The sequence below is a fragment of the Lissotriton helveticus genome, chromosome 11 (assembly GCF_964261635.1).
Source record: "Lissotriton helveticus chromosome 11, aLisHel1.1, whole genome shotgun sequence".
Lineage (NCBI taxonomy): Eukaryota > Metazoa > Chordata > Amphibia > Caudata > Salamandridae > Lissotriton > Lissotriton helveticus.
This window is the reverse complement of record NC_136072.1, coordinates 836,221,905-836,235,389: the sequence shown is the minus strand read 5'-3', so window position 1 is coordinate 836,235,389 and position 13,485 is coordinate 836,221,905. Positions and strand designations below refer to the sequence as shown.

General features: G+C 43.2%; 1 protein-coding gene across 2 annotated transcripts in view; it reads left to right on the top strand.

The window, feature by feature from the left end:
- The window catches only part of PROM2 (prominin 2), a 464,577-nt gene that overhangs the window by 125,070 nt on the left and 326,022 nt on the right, over positions 1 to 13,485 (top strand). For both annotated transcript variants that reach the window (XM_078667029.1, XM_078667028.1), the window contains exon 2: positions 884 to 933. In XM_078667029.1, the coding sequence (XP_078523155.1) occupies positions 884 to 933 (50 nt within the window). The remainder of the gene's footprint in view (positions 1 to 883; positions 934 to 13,485) is intronic.

Sequence of the window (13,485 nt, the reverse complement as noted above, 5' to 3'; positions counted from 1 at the left end):
TCCCTCGAAAGTATATTCTCTCCTAATCCACTGTAATCTTTGCATTCATCCATTATGTATTGCACTTGCCATTTTGCTTTTAGTTTGGATGCACTAACTTGATATCTACAATTTATCACCTCCTGGGTGCAACAAAACTGACTCCAACTCAATCCACTCCAAAATGGAGTTTGCCTTGTTTGTCAATCACTATAACTATGGATCATTGAGCCAATATCAAATACATTTGCCTATTGTTTGATCTGTATCAAGTGTTGGAGACCTCAGATTCCTCATCGGTATATTTTTTGGTCTTGTTCCCCATGAAGATGTGGTGGCAGATTCCTGCCCTGGCATTTCCCTTTCCTAGATTTACTGATGAGGCTGAGGTGGGCCCCACAGTGCTTCTACTCACCATATCTATGAGATCAGCCATTTATGGGGCGTCCCAGCACTTCTGCATTTGATTTCAGTTGCATAGCCTGCCTCTTAATGAGGCTCAAGAGAAGAGGTTTGATGGCAATGCCTTCCTCTTACTGTATGTCACCAAGCGTATGCAAGTTAACTACCCTCTTTATAGTGCCTAGGGATGTCCAGTCAGTGATCCTACTTTTCTCATGACCCAGTTAGCGCCCTTCTCTCCAGACACTCACCAATTTGCAACCAAGGTAGGCATTGGGTCATCTTAAATATGAAAGTATCCGATCCTTTGCCCTGGAATCCAATCTTCTTTTGTGAATTTAAAGTGGAGGCCACTCATGGGCAGTGCATGTGTGTGTCCCTGTTATTCACCCATGAACAGAGTTTGATTTATGTTTCTGTGAAAGACATGGCCCAGGCCTAACCTGGAGATTTTCTGTCCCGACCAGCCTTTCTAACATATATATTTTGGGTTCCCTTACAGATTTACTTCGGGATGCCCTGAACAATTCATCATCCATCCGTACTTCTCAGGTAAGCAGCTCTGAAGAAAGGAATGGAGTGTTGCATGATCTGGTGCACATGTTCAATTGATACATTCATTTGTGTGACTGATTCATCTCAGGCTGGCTTTCCATTGTTGTACTCACTGGAATCCATGCTATGAGAACCATATATGCCAGAGGATCAAAAAGTGTAGATGCACTGTGCACTGCAGACTAATACCTCGTGCTGTACTTTGATTTTCGAGCTTCACTATTCACCGCACCAATGCTGAACAGTGTGTTGACAATGCGGGGCATGGCTGCAGACTCCTAGTACATTGACTGCTCTGTGTTTGTCAAGTGTCTGCTATCCTTGCTGGTCCTGTACAGTGTCTTCTATTCCTATAAGTCATGTACAGTGCATGCTGTTCACGACAGTACTACATAGTTTGAGTTTCTGTTGGGTATTCTTTGCCTACAGTTCGTTTATGCCCTGTACAGCATCTCTGATGCTCTGTATGTCCTGTGCGTGTGGCCTGCTGCAAAGTTGTGTCTTGCAAAGCGTCTCTGTTCATATCTCTACTGTATTTGGTGTCAGTTTGTTTTGATTTCTTGTTAATATTGGTATTGCTATTTATATTTGGTCTAATGTTTGTGGTTGTCCTGTGAGTAGTGCAACACGCTAACCCTAGGAACTCCTGCGGGAGAGAACTAGAGGCACGGGGCACTCGGAGCAAGCTGGCCTCCAACCTATCATGAATACACAAAAAGAAGCTGCTCACAAGTTATAAGTGACTGAAACTTCATGTGACCAAAACTACATGTGGACGCTGGCATTTAACAAAAAATGAAGGACTGTCTTCACACACCACCAGGTGTCATGCTTCATCATCGGCAGTCCTCGCTGTCTAAAAACTAGGTTTGACAGAGAGCGGGCCTTTACCTGGGGACAGGGAGGCACTTCTAAAGCTAAGTGGGGCCCGTGAAATGTAAATAAAGTATTCAAAATCTGTATAATTGCCAAATTTATATTTATTTCAGAAAGGCAACTATATGCTATTAAAATAACAGGAACGGTAAAATGAGGTGAGTTATTGCCCCATCACCGTAGTGGCTAAATTTGTCGACATGTTTCTGCCTTTATGGTCCAAAGGATCCGCGGCATTCATCAGAACAAAAAATTAAACTGGGCTCCTTTCCTATCAAATGTACTCAGTATGAAGTTATCACTGGGTAGGCTGACCTGTGTCACTCTACCAACAGAAGATTTTCATGAAACCCTATAGTGGTTTCCTACACGCCACATGGGAGGAGAGTGGAGGAGAGACCCTTGTAATCAAACTTACATCGAGGTGCGCCTCTCGCTGTGAACCTGGGTGTGCCTGCTCTTCCGGGGACACAGAAAACCACCACACATGCAACTTATTATTCTAGAAGAGAGAAAGGCAATGGAAGATATAGTCTTCCATTGCTTCAGCTCATACTTGGAAAATAGATGTCAGATAATAAAATAATAAAAATGTCCAATGCTCTTTAATTCCAGCCCATCCAAGGTATACCAAAGGAAAGTACAAACTTCCATACTATCCCCAACACTTTTCAAATTGTAAAGGGGAACCCCAGCCACATTACTGAAAAATACTCGTATCACTCTTACGTGGAAGATTCCTAACTCAACATGGCGATCTCTTCATGAAATGAGATCTCATCAGTAGCCTCCATGCTCAAAGAAATACAAGCTTCGATAAATTTTCACATAATACGCAACCTGCTTAAAACACAATTTCTACTTTTTCCAACGCACCCTATCAAACATTGTAACAATGGGTCCACAACCTGCCCACTCAAGACCACAGTTCATTGTTCAAAATCTCTCAGCTTTATATTATACTGCTGCCTCAAGTTACAGGCACAGGTAAATGATTTAGTCACAGAAGTTCAATATCAACTAAAACCAAAACGTGGTCCGAAATACTTAATTCCAGGAGAACATCTTTCACTTGCAACCAAGTCCTTAGTACTATCAAGACAAGACCTGACTGTCACAATTTCCTGCTTTGTCGAATATCAAAAATTAACCTAGCCCCTCTCACGACATCACTGCATGCAGGAGAAAGGCTCGCTTCAGGAGTGTGAAAATTCGAACACATAACCACCTCACCCCTAATTGATTTAGCTTGACTGGGTAACAGCAGAAACTAGAAACCAGCCAGCATCACATATTAAGTGGTACATTCAGGAGCCCTGTACCTACATGAGGCAGAAACTAACCATCCCTATGGAGCACAGACTACCTGTTACATGAAATACCAGGCTTCAAGAAAAAATATAACAGAAACAAGTCTCGGGCATTATACCTTAAACTTAGAACTCTATTTTCCATCGCTTAGAACATTGCAGAATCTCTTTTTAAGAAGAAAGTCAACAAATGTATGTCTCTTCACTTTTCATCTCCTGAATAGCCATCTTCTGTAATGCCCTTCTTAATAACTTTCTATGTTGGTCATTCGGAGAGCACCATGGTCCTAGTAATATCTTTCTTTCGATGCATATTCTTTTATTTCCTTGTGCACTAGGCCTCTAGTGATCTCTTTTATAAATAGCCACCCGATTCTCCTTTTTTTCTAATTTGTAAGCAACCACGGTTTTTGTAAAGGGTTCTGTCTCCTATGTTCAGGCCTAGCTCATAGTCTGTAAAGCGGTTTAATAAATATGTGTTGGCCTCAAACAAACACCCACTTGGCACAAGAGTTGCTCCACAAAATATATCGGGTGGGACTGGCAGCTAATTGGTGCAGGACTTCAGGGATCTGCCATGATAGTTGCATGATTGAATAATCCCTCCTTCAGACTCTGGATGCCTCAAGCTTCTTACCCAAATTGCACCGGTTTATAGTCTATCCACTGGGTAGAATGCGAGTCCAGGTCCAATTCCCAGTCAGGTTTCCAGAAGTGAAAACTCCTTTGTAATGTAGATACATTTCTGCCACATAGGAACTCTACACTCTGGCTCCCAAATGTCCCATTGGAGGTGGTCTGGTCACAAACAGCTTTGCCATAGAGGATGCATTGCTCGCTGAAGGACAGTTTCATTTTTGTTGCAAATTTGAAGTCCAATGAGACTCACAATTAGCAATTAGCGGGTGAATAGTAAAATGTTACAGGTGCGTTCCTTAAGACCTATGGTGATCCATAAATACATGTGTTAGAGACGGGACCGCACTTTACTCTGGGACACAGGGAAAAAGTGCGCAGAGACCCAAAAATCACTAACACAGGGTCACAAATAAAAGCAAAAAGTTTAGGGGTGAACCTGCCATAAGGGCCAAGTCCAACAACATGTAACCTGGACCAAACGATACAGGAGAAACAGGAGAGAAATCTCCCAAGTTGTTCCACTGCTTTGACCTGACATAAGGGATGGCTGAGAAGACAGACTTTCTCGCTTGAATCTTACCTCCCAAAATTGACAAACTAATCCATTCGCCTACAGAAATTGGCTGAATTTCACATTTAATGACATTCTGTTCTGTAAACAATGGGGCTTTTGTGAGTCAAAGAAAATCTCATCAGCCTTCTCAGCAGGAAATTGCTTTGGTTGTGCTTCCTGGATGCCGAGAAAATTGACACTCCTACCAAGAATAAAGGCCTGTGTTTAGGTGAGAAATTCAGCTCGGCGTCACACACCCACAGAAACAGTCTCATACATTTTATCTGCAGGAGACGAGGCCTGGCTCACACACAGCTATTATCATCTTAAAAAGGCACTGGCAGGCCTCAGAAATAGGTTTATAATTCATCTGCAGCCACACACGACAATTTCAAAATCTCGGATTATATTATAGCAGGATGCGGAAAGGGACGCATATTGCCTGCAAATAGAAAAGGACAAAGTCATTAAAATCCTATTTATTATCGTATTGAATGTATATTAGACTTTATTTAGCGCTTCAAACCCACAACAAGGCCACAAAGCATACCTATTTGCAAAGGGTTCCTGGGCGTCCTTTCAGAGCATGTGGCTAAGAGGGAGTTAGACAGGGTTTGTTGTACAGGGGCAGAGGAGGTGAAGTGGCAGAAGTTCACAGGCAGGCAACTCATGGTGCAGGCGGAGAGAGTGAGAAAAGATACGTCTGTGCATATCTACTTTTCCAATTTTATTTTTTAATTTGTATTATTATAAAGTTTTTCTGAAATGATTATGTGGATGGAGGAGCTTGGATTTCTAGGGATTGTGAGTTCATTTCAATTTGGAGAAATCGAGTTCCAGAGCTTTTTTGCTTGGACAGAAAAATCCCCTTCCACCCAGCCTCAATTTGTTTAAAAAATGTGATAGGCGCAGGGTTTGTGACATATTATTCTAACCCCTCCTATTCGTGTGGTGCCTCAAGCTACTATTGTTCTTTCTGGTTACTATGACACAAAGGTTTACTCTGGGGTTCTTGTTTAGTGTGGTGCGACTTGTTATTATGTTTTTTTATTGGTATTGTGATAGTGCATGTTATTCTGGTGCGTCTGGATACTTTGGTGCCAAATGTTACTGTGCACCACCTCAATGGTTTTTTGTTGCATGTTAGTCTGTGATTTCTAGGTGGTGTAGTTATTGTGGTGTCTGGTACTGTCGTGCACCTGTTATAACATGCTGCTCTTTTATTTAGCCTGTTATCAGTGGGACAGACAGTCCTGGTACAAGTGTCATGGCAAAAGGGGGAGGAGGACTTAGGGTTGTTTTATTTAGGGAGTGGCAACAATCTGCACTTTACCAAACCAAACAAATGATTGTTTGGTTAAGCTGGATTAACTTGTTCCATAGGATTCATTACCCACAATTCGATTAATCAGAAGCAGCGGTTTAGAAATAACACAATACAAAGCCACTGCCTTTTCACAGGCACCCTCCATTCAAGTCAATTTTGAAAATATAAAAGCATGGAGAAGTCTTTCATCCATTTCTGATGTGAGAACGTGAGAATGGTTGTAGTAATATGTTAGGACTTGCTCGACCGTGTAGCTTTCACCCTTATGTCAGCAACAAAAGTAATTTTAAGAAGCACCACCAAGAGTGATGCTTTGGCTTTGCCAACCATGCTGATTTCCTTGAGTGCAGCGTTTGAGTGGGAAGATGTGTGCATCTGCTTATGCCCAATGCAGGAGGGCTGACGAAGCCAATGATTAAGACCAGGGCCAGCTTTAGGGCAGTACGACTGGTGCAGCCACACTGGGCGCTGACCTGGGGAGGAGGGCGCTGACTTCAGGAGTGGAGCTTTGTTTAGTTGTAACTTGCGATTTAAAAACACCTGTCGCAGAGTTCCTTGCAAGTCCAGTTTTCAGGCAGCATTAAAAATGTAAAGATAACTCTTGTGATTTTTGTAAAGATGCTACCAACACAGGTGTTGTGGCAAAATAAGTTTATTAGCATCCAGATCCTCCAGTACCAACTACCAGAGTGAGCTCACCAACATTCTAAGGCGAGCTTCACTCCAACATTCTATACCAATAGGTGGGGGAAAGGGAGGGGGGAAAAGGAGAGGAAAATTCCACGTTACAACACACCTCCCTTTATAGGGGAGAAAAGGTGAAAAGCATACAGAAATACAATTCCCAAAACCTGTAGGAAAAACGGAGAAGAAGGTTACACAAATACATTACATGCTGTAATCAGCTTGCCATACAGGGCGTCTGCGTAAATACATTACATACTGTAATCAGCTTGCCATACAGGGCATCTGCGTTGGCGTGTGCATCTCTCTTCACAATGTGCTCTGGGCATGTCCCCGAAGTCACTGTTGTCAAGTGGCTTTGAGGTATGAACATTAGTGCAGTGAGCCAAATTATCCATGCTCCATAGATTTCCATCTTCCAAAACCACCGAGTTATTATGAACAATCCTAATTCTAAGGGGTTTCGAGAAGGATGAAGCTTTGGACTTGAGCAGTGTGGATTTTTTGACTACCACCCAATCCCCTACCCCTCAGAAGTGCCCCATTTCGCATCATAGCAGTCTTTGTATTTCATTTGATGTTCTTCTACCTTTTATGACACAGTGTTCCTGTCTACCCAAACCGGGGACCCTCCATTCAACCAATTGGGTGTAGGTTTAGACCCAGGATTCCTCCCCTTGAGTGAAATGAACGGGGAAGCACCAGACACAGAATTAGGGGTAATGTGGTATGACCACAACATTTTCCTGATGCTCTCTTCAATCGGTTCTTGAGTGGATCTTGCCAGTTGAATAGTCTCCTTAAGCATTCTGTTAGCTCTTTCAACTAACCCATTAGATTTCGGGGAATAAAGTGGGGATTTGATGTGAACAATGGACAAATCAGTCAGGAATTCTCTCATCTCATGAGAGGTGAACTGTACCCCATTGTCTGTAATAACTTCGCTGGGAATACCTTCCCTGGAAAAAACATCTTTAAGGAAATCAATCAACAAAGTGGTAGTGATAGTGGAAATCATCCTTGTTGTTATCCAGCGCGAGTGGTAATCGATAAGAACAAACATAAATCTTTGAGAAAACTGTAAGTGATTCAATGGTCCTATTTTATCCATCCCAAGTTTGTCCCAAGGTTTGGAAGGTATGGAGATAGGAATGAGAGGTGCCTTCCGGACAACCTTGGATTTATCACTGGCTCCGCATGCTAAACAATTCTTGACTTGGTTTTCAATCATAGAATCCATATTCGGAAACCAATAACTCTGCCGGATCTTGCTTTTAGTCAGATTACGTCCTGGATGACCTTCATGGCCGATTTGGATGATAAGATCTCTCATTCCCACGGGGGGGAACTATCTTGTAGCCTCTGCAAACCAGATCATCCACCACAGATAATTCATCCTTAACAATCCATAAATTCTGGATGTCTTCAGGTACCTCATTTTTGGTTTTAGGCCAACCACTGGATATAACCTCCTTCAACTTGGTAAGTGTGTTATCTTCCAACAGAGACTTTTCCCACTCGTCTTTTTTGATGGCAGGAATTTCAATCGTGAGAATGGTTTCTTCCAAGGAATCCATACATGGATCAACATCCACGAGAGGCAATCTCGACAAACAATCTGCTACTGAATTTTTTGAACCAGAGGTGTGGACCATGGAATAATTGAATCCTTGCAGCCCTAGAATCCATTTGGCAATGCCTGGTGTGGTATTTTCGAGAAGCTTGGAGGAAAATAAGGGAAGTAGAGGTTTGTGATCCGTTTCCAACAGAAAAGGAATCCCCTACAGGAAAAACTTGAAATGACGAATAGCCCAATAACAGGCTAGGGCATCAGCTGAGAGAGTTGTCTTAGCATTGGGATCAAAAGTGTGCAAGATCGGGGCATCACGTATGGCATCTTTGACATGTTGAAATGTCTGTTGATGTTCTGAGTTCCATTCAAATTTAGATCCCAATTTGAGTAGGTCCCTGAGGGGTTGAACTTGATCAGCGAAGTTCTTCACAAATTTCGACATATACTCCATTAAGCCCAAAAAGGATTTCAATTCATCTTTATTTGCAGGAGGTGGTGCCAATTTGACAGCATCCACTAAGCTCTCTTTGGGTCTAATGCCTTCACTGGATATCATATGTCCTAGATATACTACTGACTCCACACCTACTTTACATTTCTCTTTTTGCGTCGTGAAACCAGCTTTGCTGAGCTTGGATAACACTTTTTCCAGGATTACATTGTGTTCATCTTCCGATGCTCCATACAAAAGTATATCATCTTGAAAACAAATTACTTTTTCAAGACCTTGAAGAATATGTTGCATTATACGCTGAAATACAGCGGCTGCAGACGCAAGCCCAAAAGGTAGTCTTGAGAACTGATACGCCCCAAAAGGAGTTATAAAGGAAGTCAGGTGCTTTGAATCAGGATGGAGGACCACCTGGTGGTAAACCGAGGATAGATCTAAAACTGTGAAATATTTGGCTCCTTGAATGACAGTCAGCATTTCGTTGATGTTTGGGAGGGGATGTCTGTCCACCCATATATTCGCATTTAAATCCCTGAGATCAACACAGAGACGAATGCCTCTTCCCCCCCCTTTGGCAGCTACTACAATGGGGGCCAACCATTCTGAGCTTTCAATGCGCTCTATGATTTTATTGTTTTCCAGTCTGTCCAATTCTTTTTGTAGGGGTTCTCTCAATAGTAAGGGGACCGATCTAGGCTTGTGTACAACCGGTTTGCAAATGGACTTTAGTTTGATTTTATGGAGAAATCCATTAAGTTTCCCCAACTTATCTGTGAAAACCTCAGGAAATTTGTCACATACCTTCTTTCCCACACATGGTTTGTCAATGAGTAACACCGGTTCAGGAGCATTGGGGTCCAATTTAATACCAAGGTCTCTTTGGTGTTTCCACCCTAATAGGTTAGAGCCTGATTTAGTAATATACACTTTTCCTAGAGTAGACCTGCCTTTAAAATCAATTTGCATCAATAAAATGCCTACCAAAGGTATTAAGTCCCGATTGTATCCACCTGGTTTAACATCAGGGGGTAGAAGGTTGTAACTTTTGTGACCGGAATTGGTATGAAAAGAGGCTTCATTTATAAGGCTGTAGGGAGAACATGAGTCAGCAAAAACCTCATAAGAAACATTATCCAGAAAAATTTCACAACTAGGATAAGAATTAGAGTCATTTTCCCCGACATTCAGAACTTGAAAAATGATGTCTTCTCTAGGTTGTGGACTCAGATCTTGGACTACCATGTGAGTAGTGTTACTATTTTCATGGCAAACCTTGAAAAAATGACCCCTTTTTTACAGTTGCTGCAAATGACACTCCTTGCAGGACATTTAACATTAATGGCTAAGTGGTTTGGGTTACCACATCTAAAGCATTTAGGTTTGTTAATGTGCACACTCTGCTTGTCTGATCTGCTTGTCTGAGACAATTGGAAATGGTTTAGGTCTGGTGTCTTTGTTAACTACTTTGTACACATCCATATCAGAAACCTGCTTCACATCCAATGCTTCCTTAATTTCATTCATACAAAAGTTTGTGTGCTCTATGCTAATAGCAATCTCAATAGCCTTCTGTAAATCAGGAGCTTCAGCTAGAAGTCTTTCTTGAATTTTCCTTTCACATGTACACCTGACTAATTGATCCCTGATAAGAGACTCAGTAAGTAGACCAAATTCGCAGGTAGATGCCAACCCTCTTAACACGGCAATGTCATTTTTTACCTTTTCATTCTTCCCTTGAGTGCATAAAAAAAACTTATGACGTTCAAGAACTATATTGATTCTATCACCAAATTGTTCTTCCAATTTCTTTACAGTCTTTTCATATACATCAAGTTGAACAACAGCAGCTCCCTCACCACCCGCATCAGGATTTACAACACCTTCCACCACCTCAGGCAAATCCTCAAACACATTTCTCCCTTGCTTACCAAGATTGTGAAGTAAAATGTGTTGTTTGCGTACTGCAGAGAATCTGTCACCACCAATAGCAATTAAGTAAGATTCAAATAATTGCAACCATTTCTTCCAGGGGATAAGAGGGTCACCTGCATCATCAAGAAATAGTGGCGGTTGGGACATGGAGCATGCAGATATTTTGAAAGGAAGGAACAACCAGGTGGTACAGAAAATAAAGAAAATGAAAAGAGAAAAAAACAGGAAAGGAGAGAAAAGAGAATAAGAAAATAAGAGTAGAATATATAGCTGAGTAGAAAAACGAAAATAAGAATGAAGTAGATAAATAGTGTGAGAATGAGCTTGTGGGCAAGGATGGAAATACAATCAAACAAGAAGAATCAAAGGGAAAGGGTAAGTATTTTCTAGCAGGGTAAGTTTGAAATAATCAGAACCTATAGATGGATAATAGCAGAGCCGAATTCGCAAGAGTAAAGTTGCAATCAATTAACATGGAAATCACATTAATCAGTAGTACATTAGTACTGAAGAAAATGCCCAAATAGTACTGTGTATGAGCGAAAATGAAAACAGAATAGAGTTATCACAACTGTGCCAATCAGTGAAGAACAACTGCTGGCCACAACAGCTTGTAAACCTTTTCGAAAAAAATTGCAGAAAAAAACGCAACTCAAAATTGACACAGTACGTTGAGTGAGTCAATGGAGATGTCACCAGAAGCGATAAATGTTCCTTAAAGTGAGAAATATCTCCACAAAGTCCCACAGGTGCGAAGATTAAAGTCAAGAAATGGAAAAAAAACTCACATGAGGTGACAATGGGCAGTGCGCAGGTTACCGGCAGAAAGGAAAACCGTCCGTCAAGAAATCGAACTGACGGTTAGTCAGAAAACTGACACTGGAATGAAGGAGACGCCACAGCAAGGCTTGTCAGTATGAATAAATCGCCAAGAAGAGGAAAAAAAACTCTTCGGCAGGGAACTGACATTGTGAGGGGCGGAGGATGAATCAGGCACTCCTACCTCGGTGACGCCGCTCCAGCGAAGAAGTCGGGCAGGCGGTGCTAGACCGCTGCTCCGGAAACACCTCAGCAGCCAAGGTCAGCTACGCGATGTGAAGGAGGCGGGAGCACACAGAGCTGCGGGACACACAGAACAGCCTTCCGCCTCAGCAGCCAAGGTCAGCTGCGCGATGTGAAGGAGGCGGGAGCACACAGAGCTGAGGGACACACAGAACAGCCTTGCGCACAACCACTTCCTCAGTAACTCATCAAAAGCTGTGGAAAAGCAGGAGGCTGGACCCACGATGATCAGAAAAGTACAACAGCGTCGACTCCCGAACAGAAGGTGAGGCAAGGTTTTGCCAAAGGGAATCACTCAGTACACCAATGTTAGAAATCGCTGTCCGCCGCTTGTAGTAGGCAAAATCAGCTAGGGGGAGGATCCGACCGTCCCCAGCACGGTGATTCCGAAGTCCTCCAGTCCTGACATAGCCAGTGCCAACTTTGATAAATGGATTGATAACACCCTTGACTCAGTTCTCCCGAAGGAAGCCTTACACAGCATAAGAAGGCGAAAAGTAGCCCCCTGGTACACCCCGAGACTGAGGGACATGAAGCTTTCATGCCGTAAATTGGAAAGGTCTTGGAGACAAGATCGCACACAGGGCAGGAAGACAGACTATAGAGCCGCTATCAGGCACTATAAAACTGAAATTAAGGCAACCCAAGCACAGTTTTATGAGTCTAAAATTAGTTTAGCCGCCAATGCCCCCAAGGAAATTTTTCGAATAGCAAAGTCATTGATCACCGCCCCCCCGGACAAACACCATTAGATGGGGCACTTGCCCGCTGTAATAGCCTAGCATCTTTCTTTTATCAAAAAATCCAGACCATCTACTCCTCATTCACCGATGACCTAACTGACCTGGAGGCTGCAACAGTAGCAAGCCCCAACACACTCCCCCATGTACACTGGAAAAGTTCACTCTCTTAGATCCGGTCTTGCTGGACAAAATAATCCCAAAAGTCACCTCTGGCTCTCCTAAGGACCCTGCACCGCCACCTGTCCTTACCTCGGTCATGGAGCTAATTCGCCCAGCAATTCTGGACGTTTTAAATTCTTCAATCACCTCAAGTGTTGTTCCAAAATCCTGGAAATGTGCAATGGTCAAGGCACTCTTAAAAAAAACATCTAGACCAGAATAATTTAGCCAACTTCCGCCCTATTTCTCTGTTGCCATGGATGAGCAAACTGCTTGAGAAGCACATTAATAACATCTTAGTGGAACATCTTGAGTCTAACGATCTGCTCTGTGCTTCTCAAACGGGCTTCCGCCCCCAACATGGGACGGATGCAGCCCTATTAGCAGTTACTGAGGAGGCCAGAATCGTATTAGACCAGGGAGGAAAAGCGGCCATTATATTATTAGATCTTAGCGCCGCGTTCGACACGGTTAACCATGCCACATTATTACATCGTCTTAGTGGCATGGGAGTGTCGGGCGCGGCTCTGTTATGGCTCACTTCTTCCTGGAGGAACGCTTCTTCCAGGTTTTTGAAGGAGAAGTTGTTTCTTCCAAACAGCCACTCAGTTGTGGGGTGCCTCAGGGCTCTGCCCTGAGCCCCACACTTTTTAATGTCTATATGAGGCCCCTCGCACAGATTGTCCATCCATTTGGTGTCCGTATAGTCACCTATGCAGACGACACTCAGCTTGTGGTATCATTGAACAATGCTGAGGGGTCGTCTAGCACTTTGAGTACCTGTCTTGAGGCGGTTGCCAGATGGATGGAGCTCTCCTGCCTTAGATTAAATGGGGAAAATACGGAGGTTATGCTGTTGGGGAACCCTTCACCTTCCATTCTGGTTCCCATCTGGCCCCCCTGTCTCGGTCCTTCCCCCTCCCCCAAACCCCAGATAAAGAGCCTAGAAGTCTGGTTAGACAGATTACTCGACTTCACTGTCCAGGCAACCAAGACATCTGCTACTTGCTTCGGACTTATGAAAATGCTCCGGAAAGTCCTCCCGTTACTGCCGTTCCAGGCGAGGAGAATCATGGTTCAGGATCTGATCCTCTCCCGCCTGGAATACGGCAATGCACTTTATCTTGGAGCCCCTCTGGCCACAATACATAAGCTCCAGGTTACCCAAAATTTTGCAGCCCGATTGCTTTTCCAGATCCCTCGATGGCAGTCGGCCAGACCTGCCTTGAGGAAGATACAC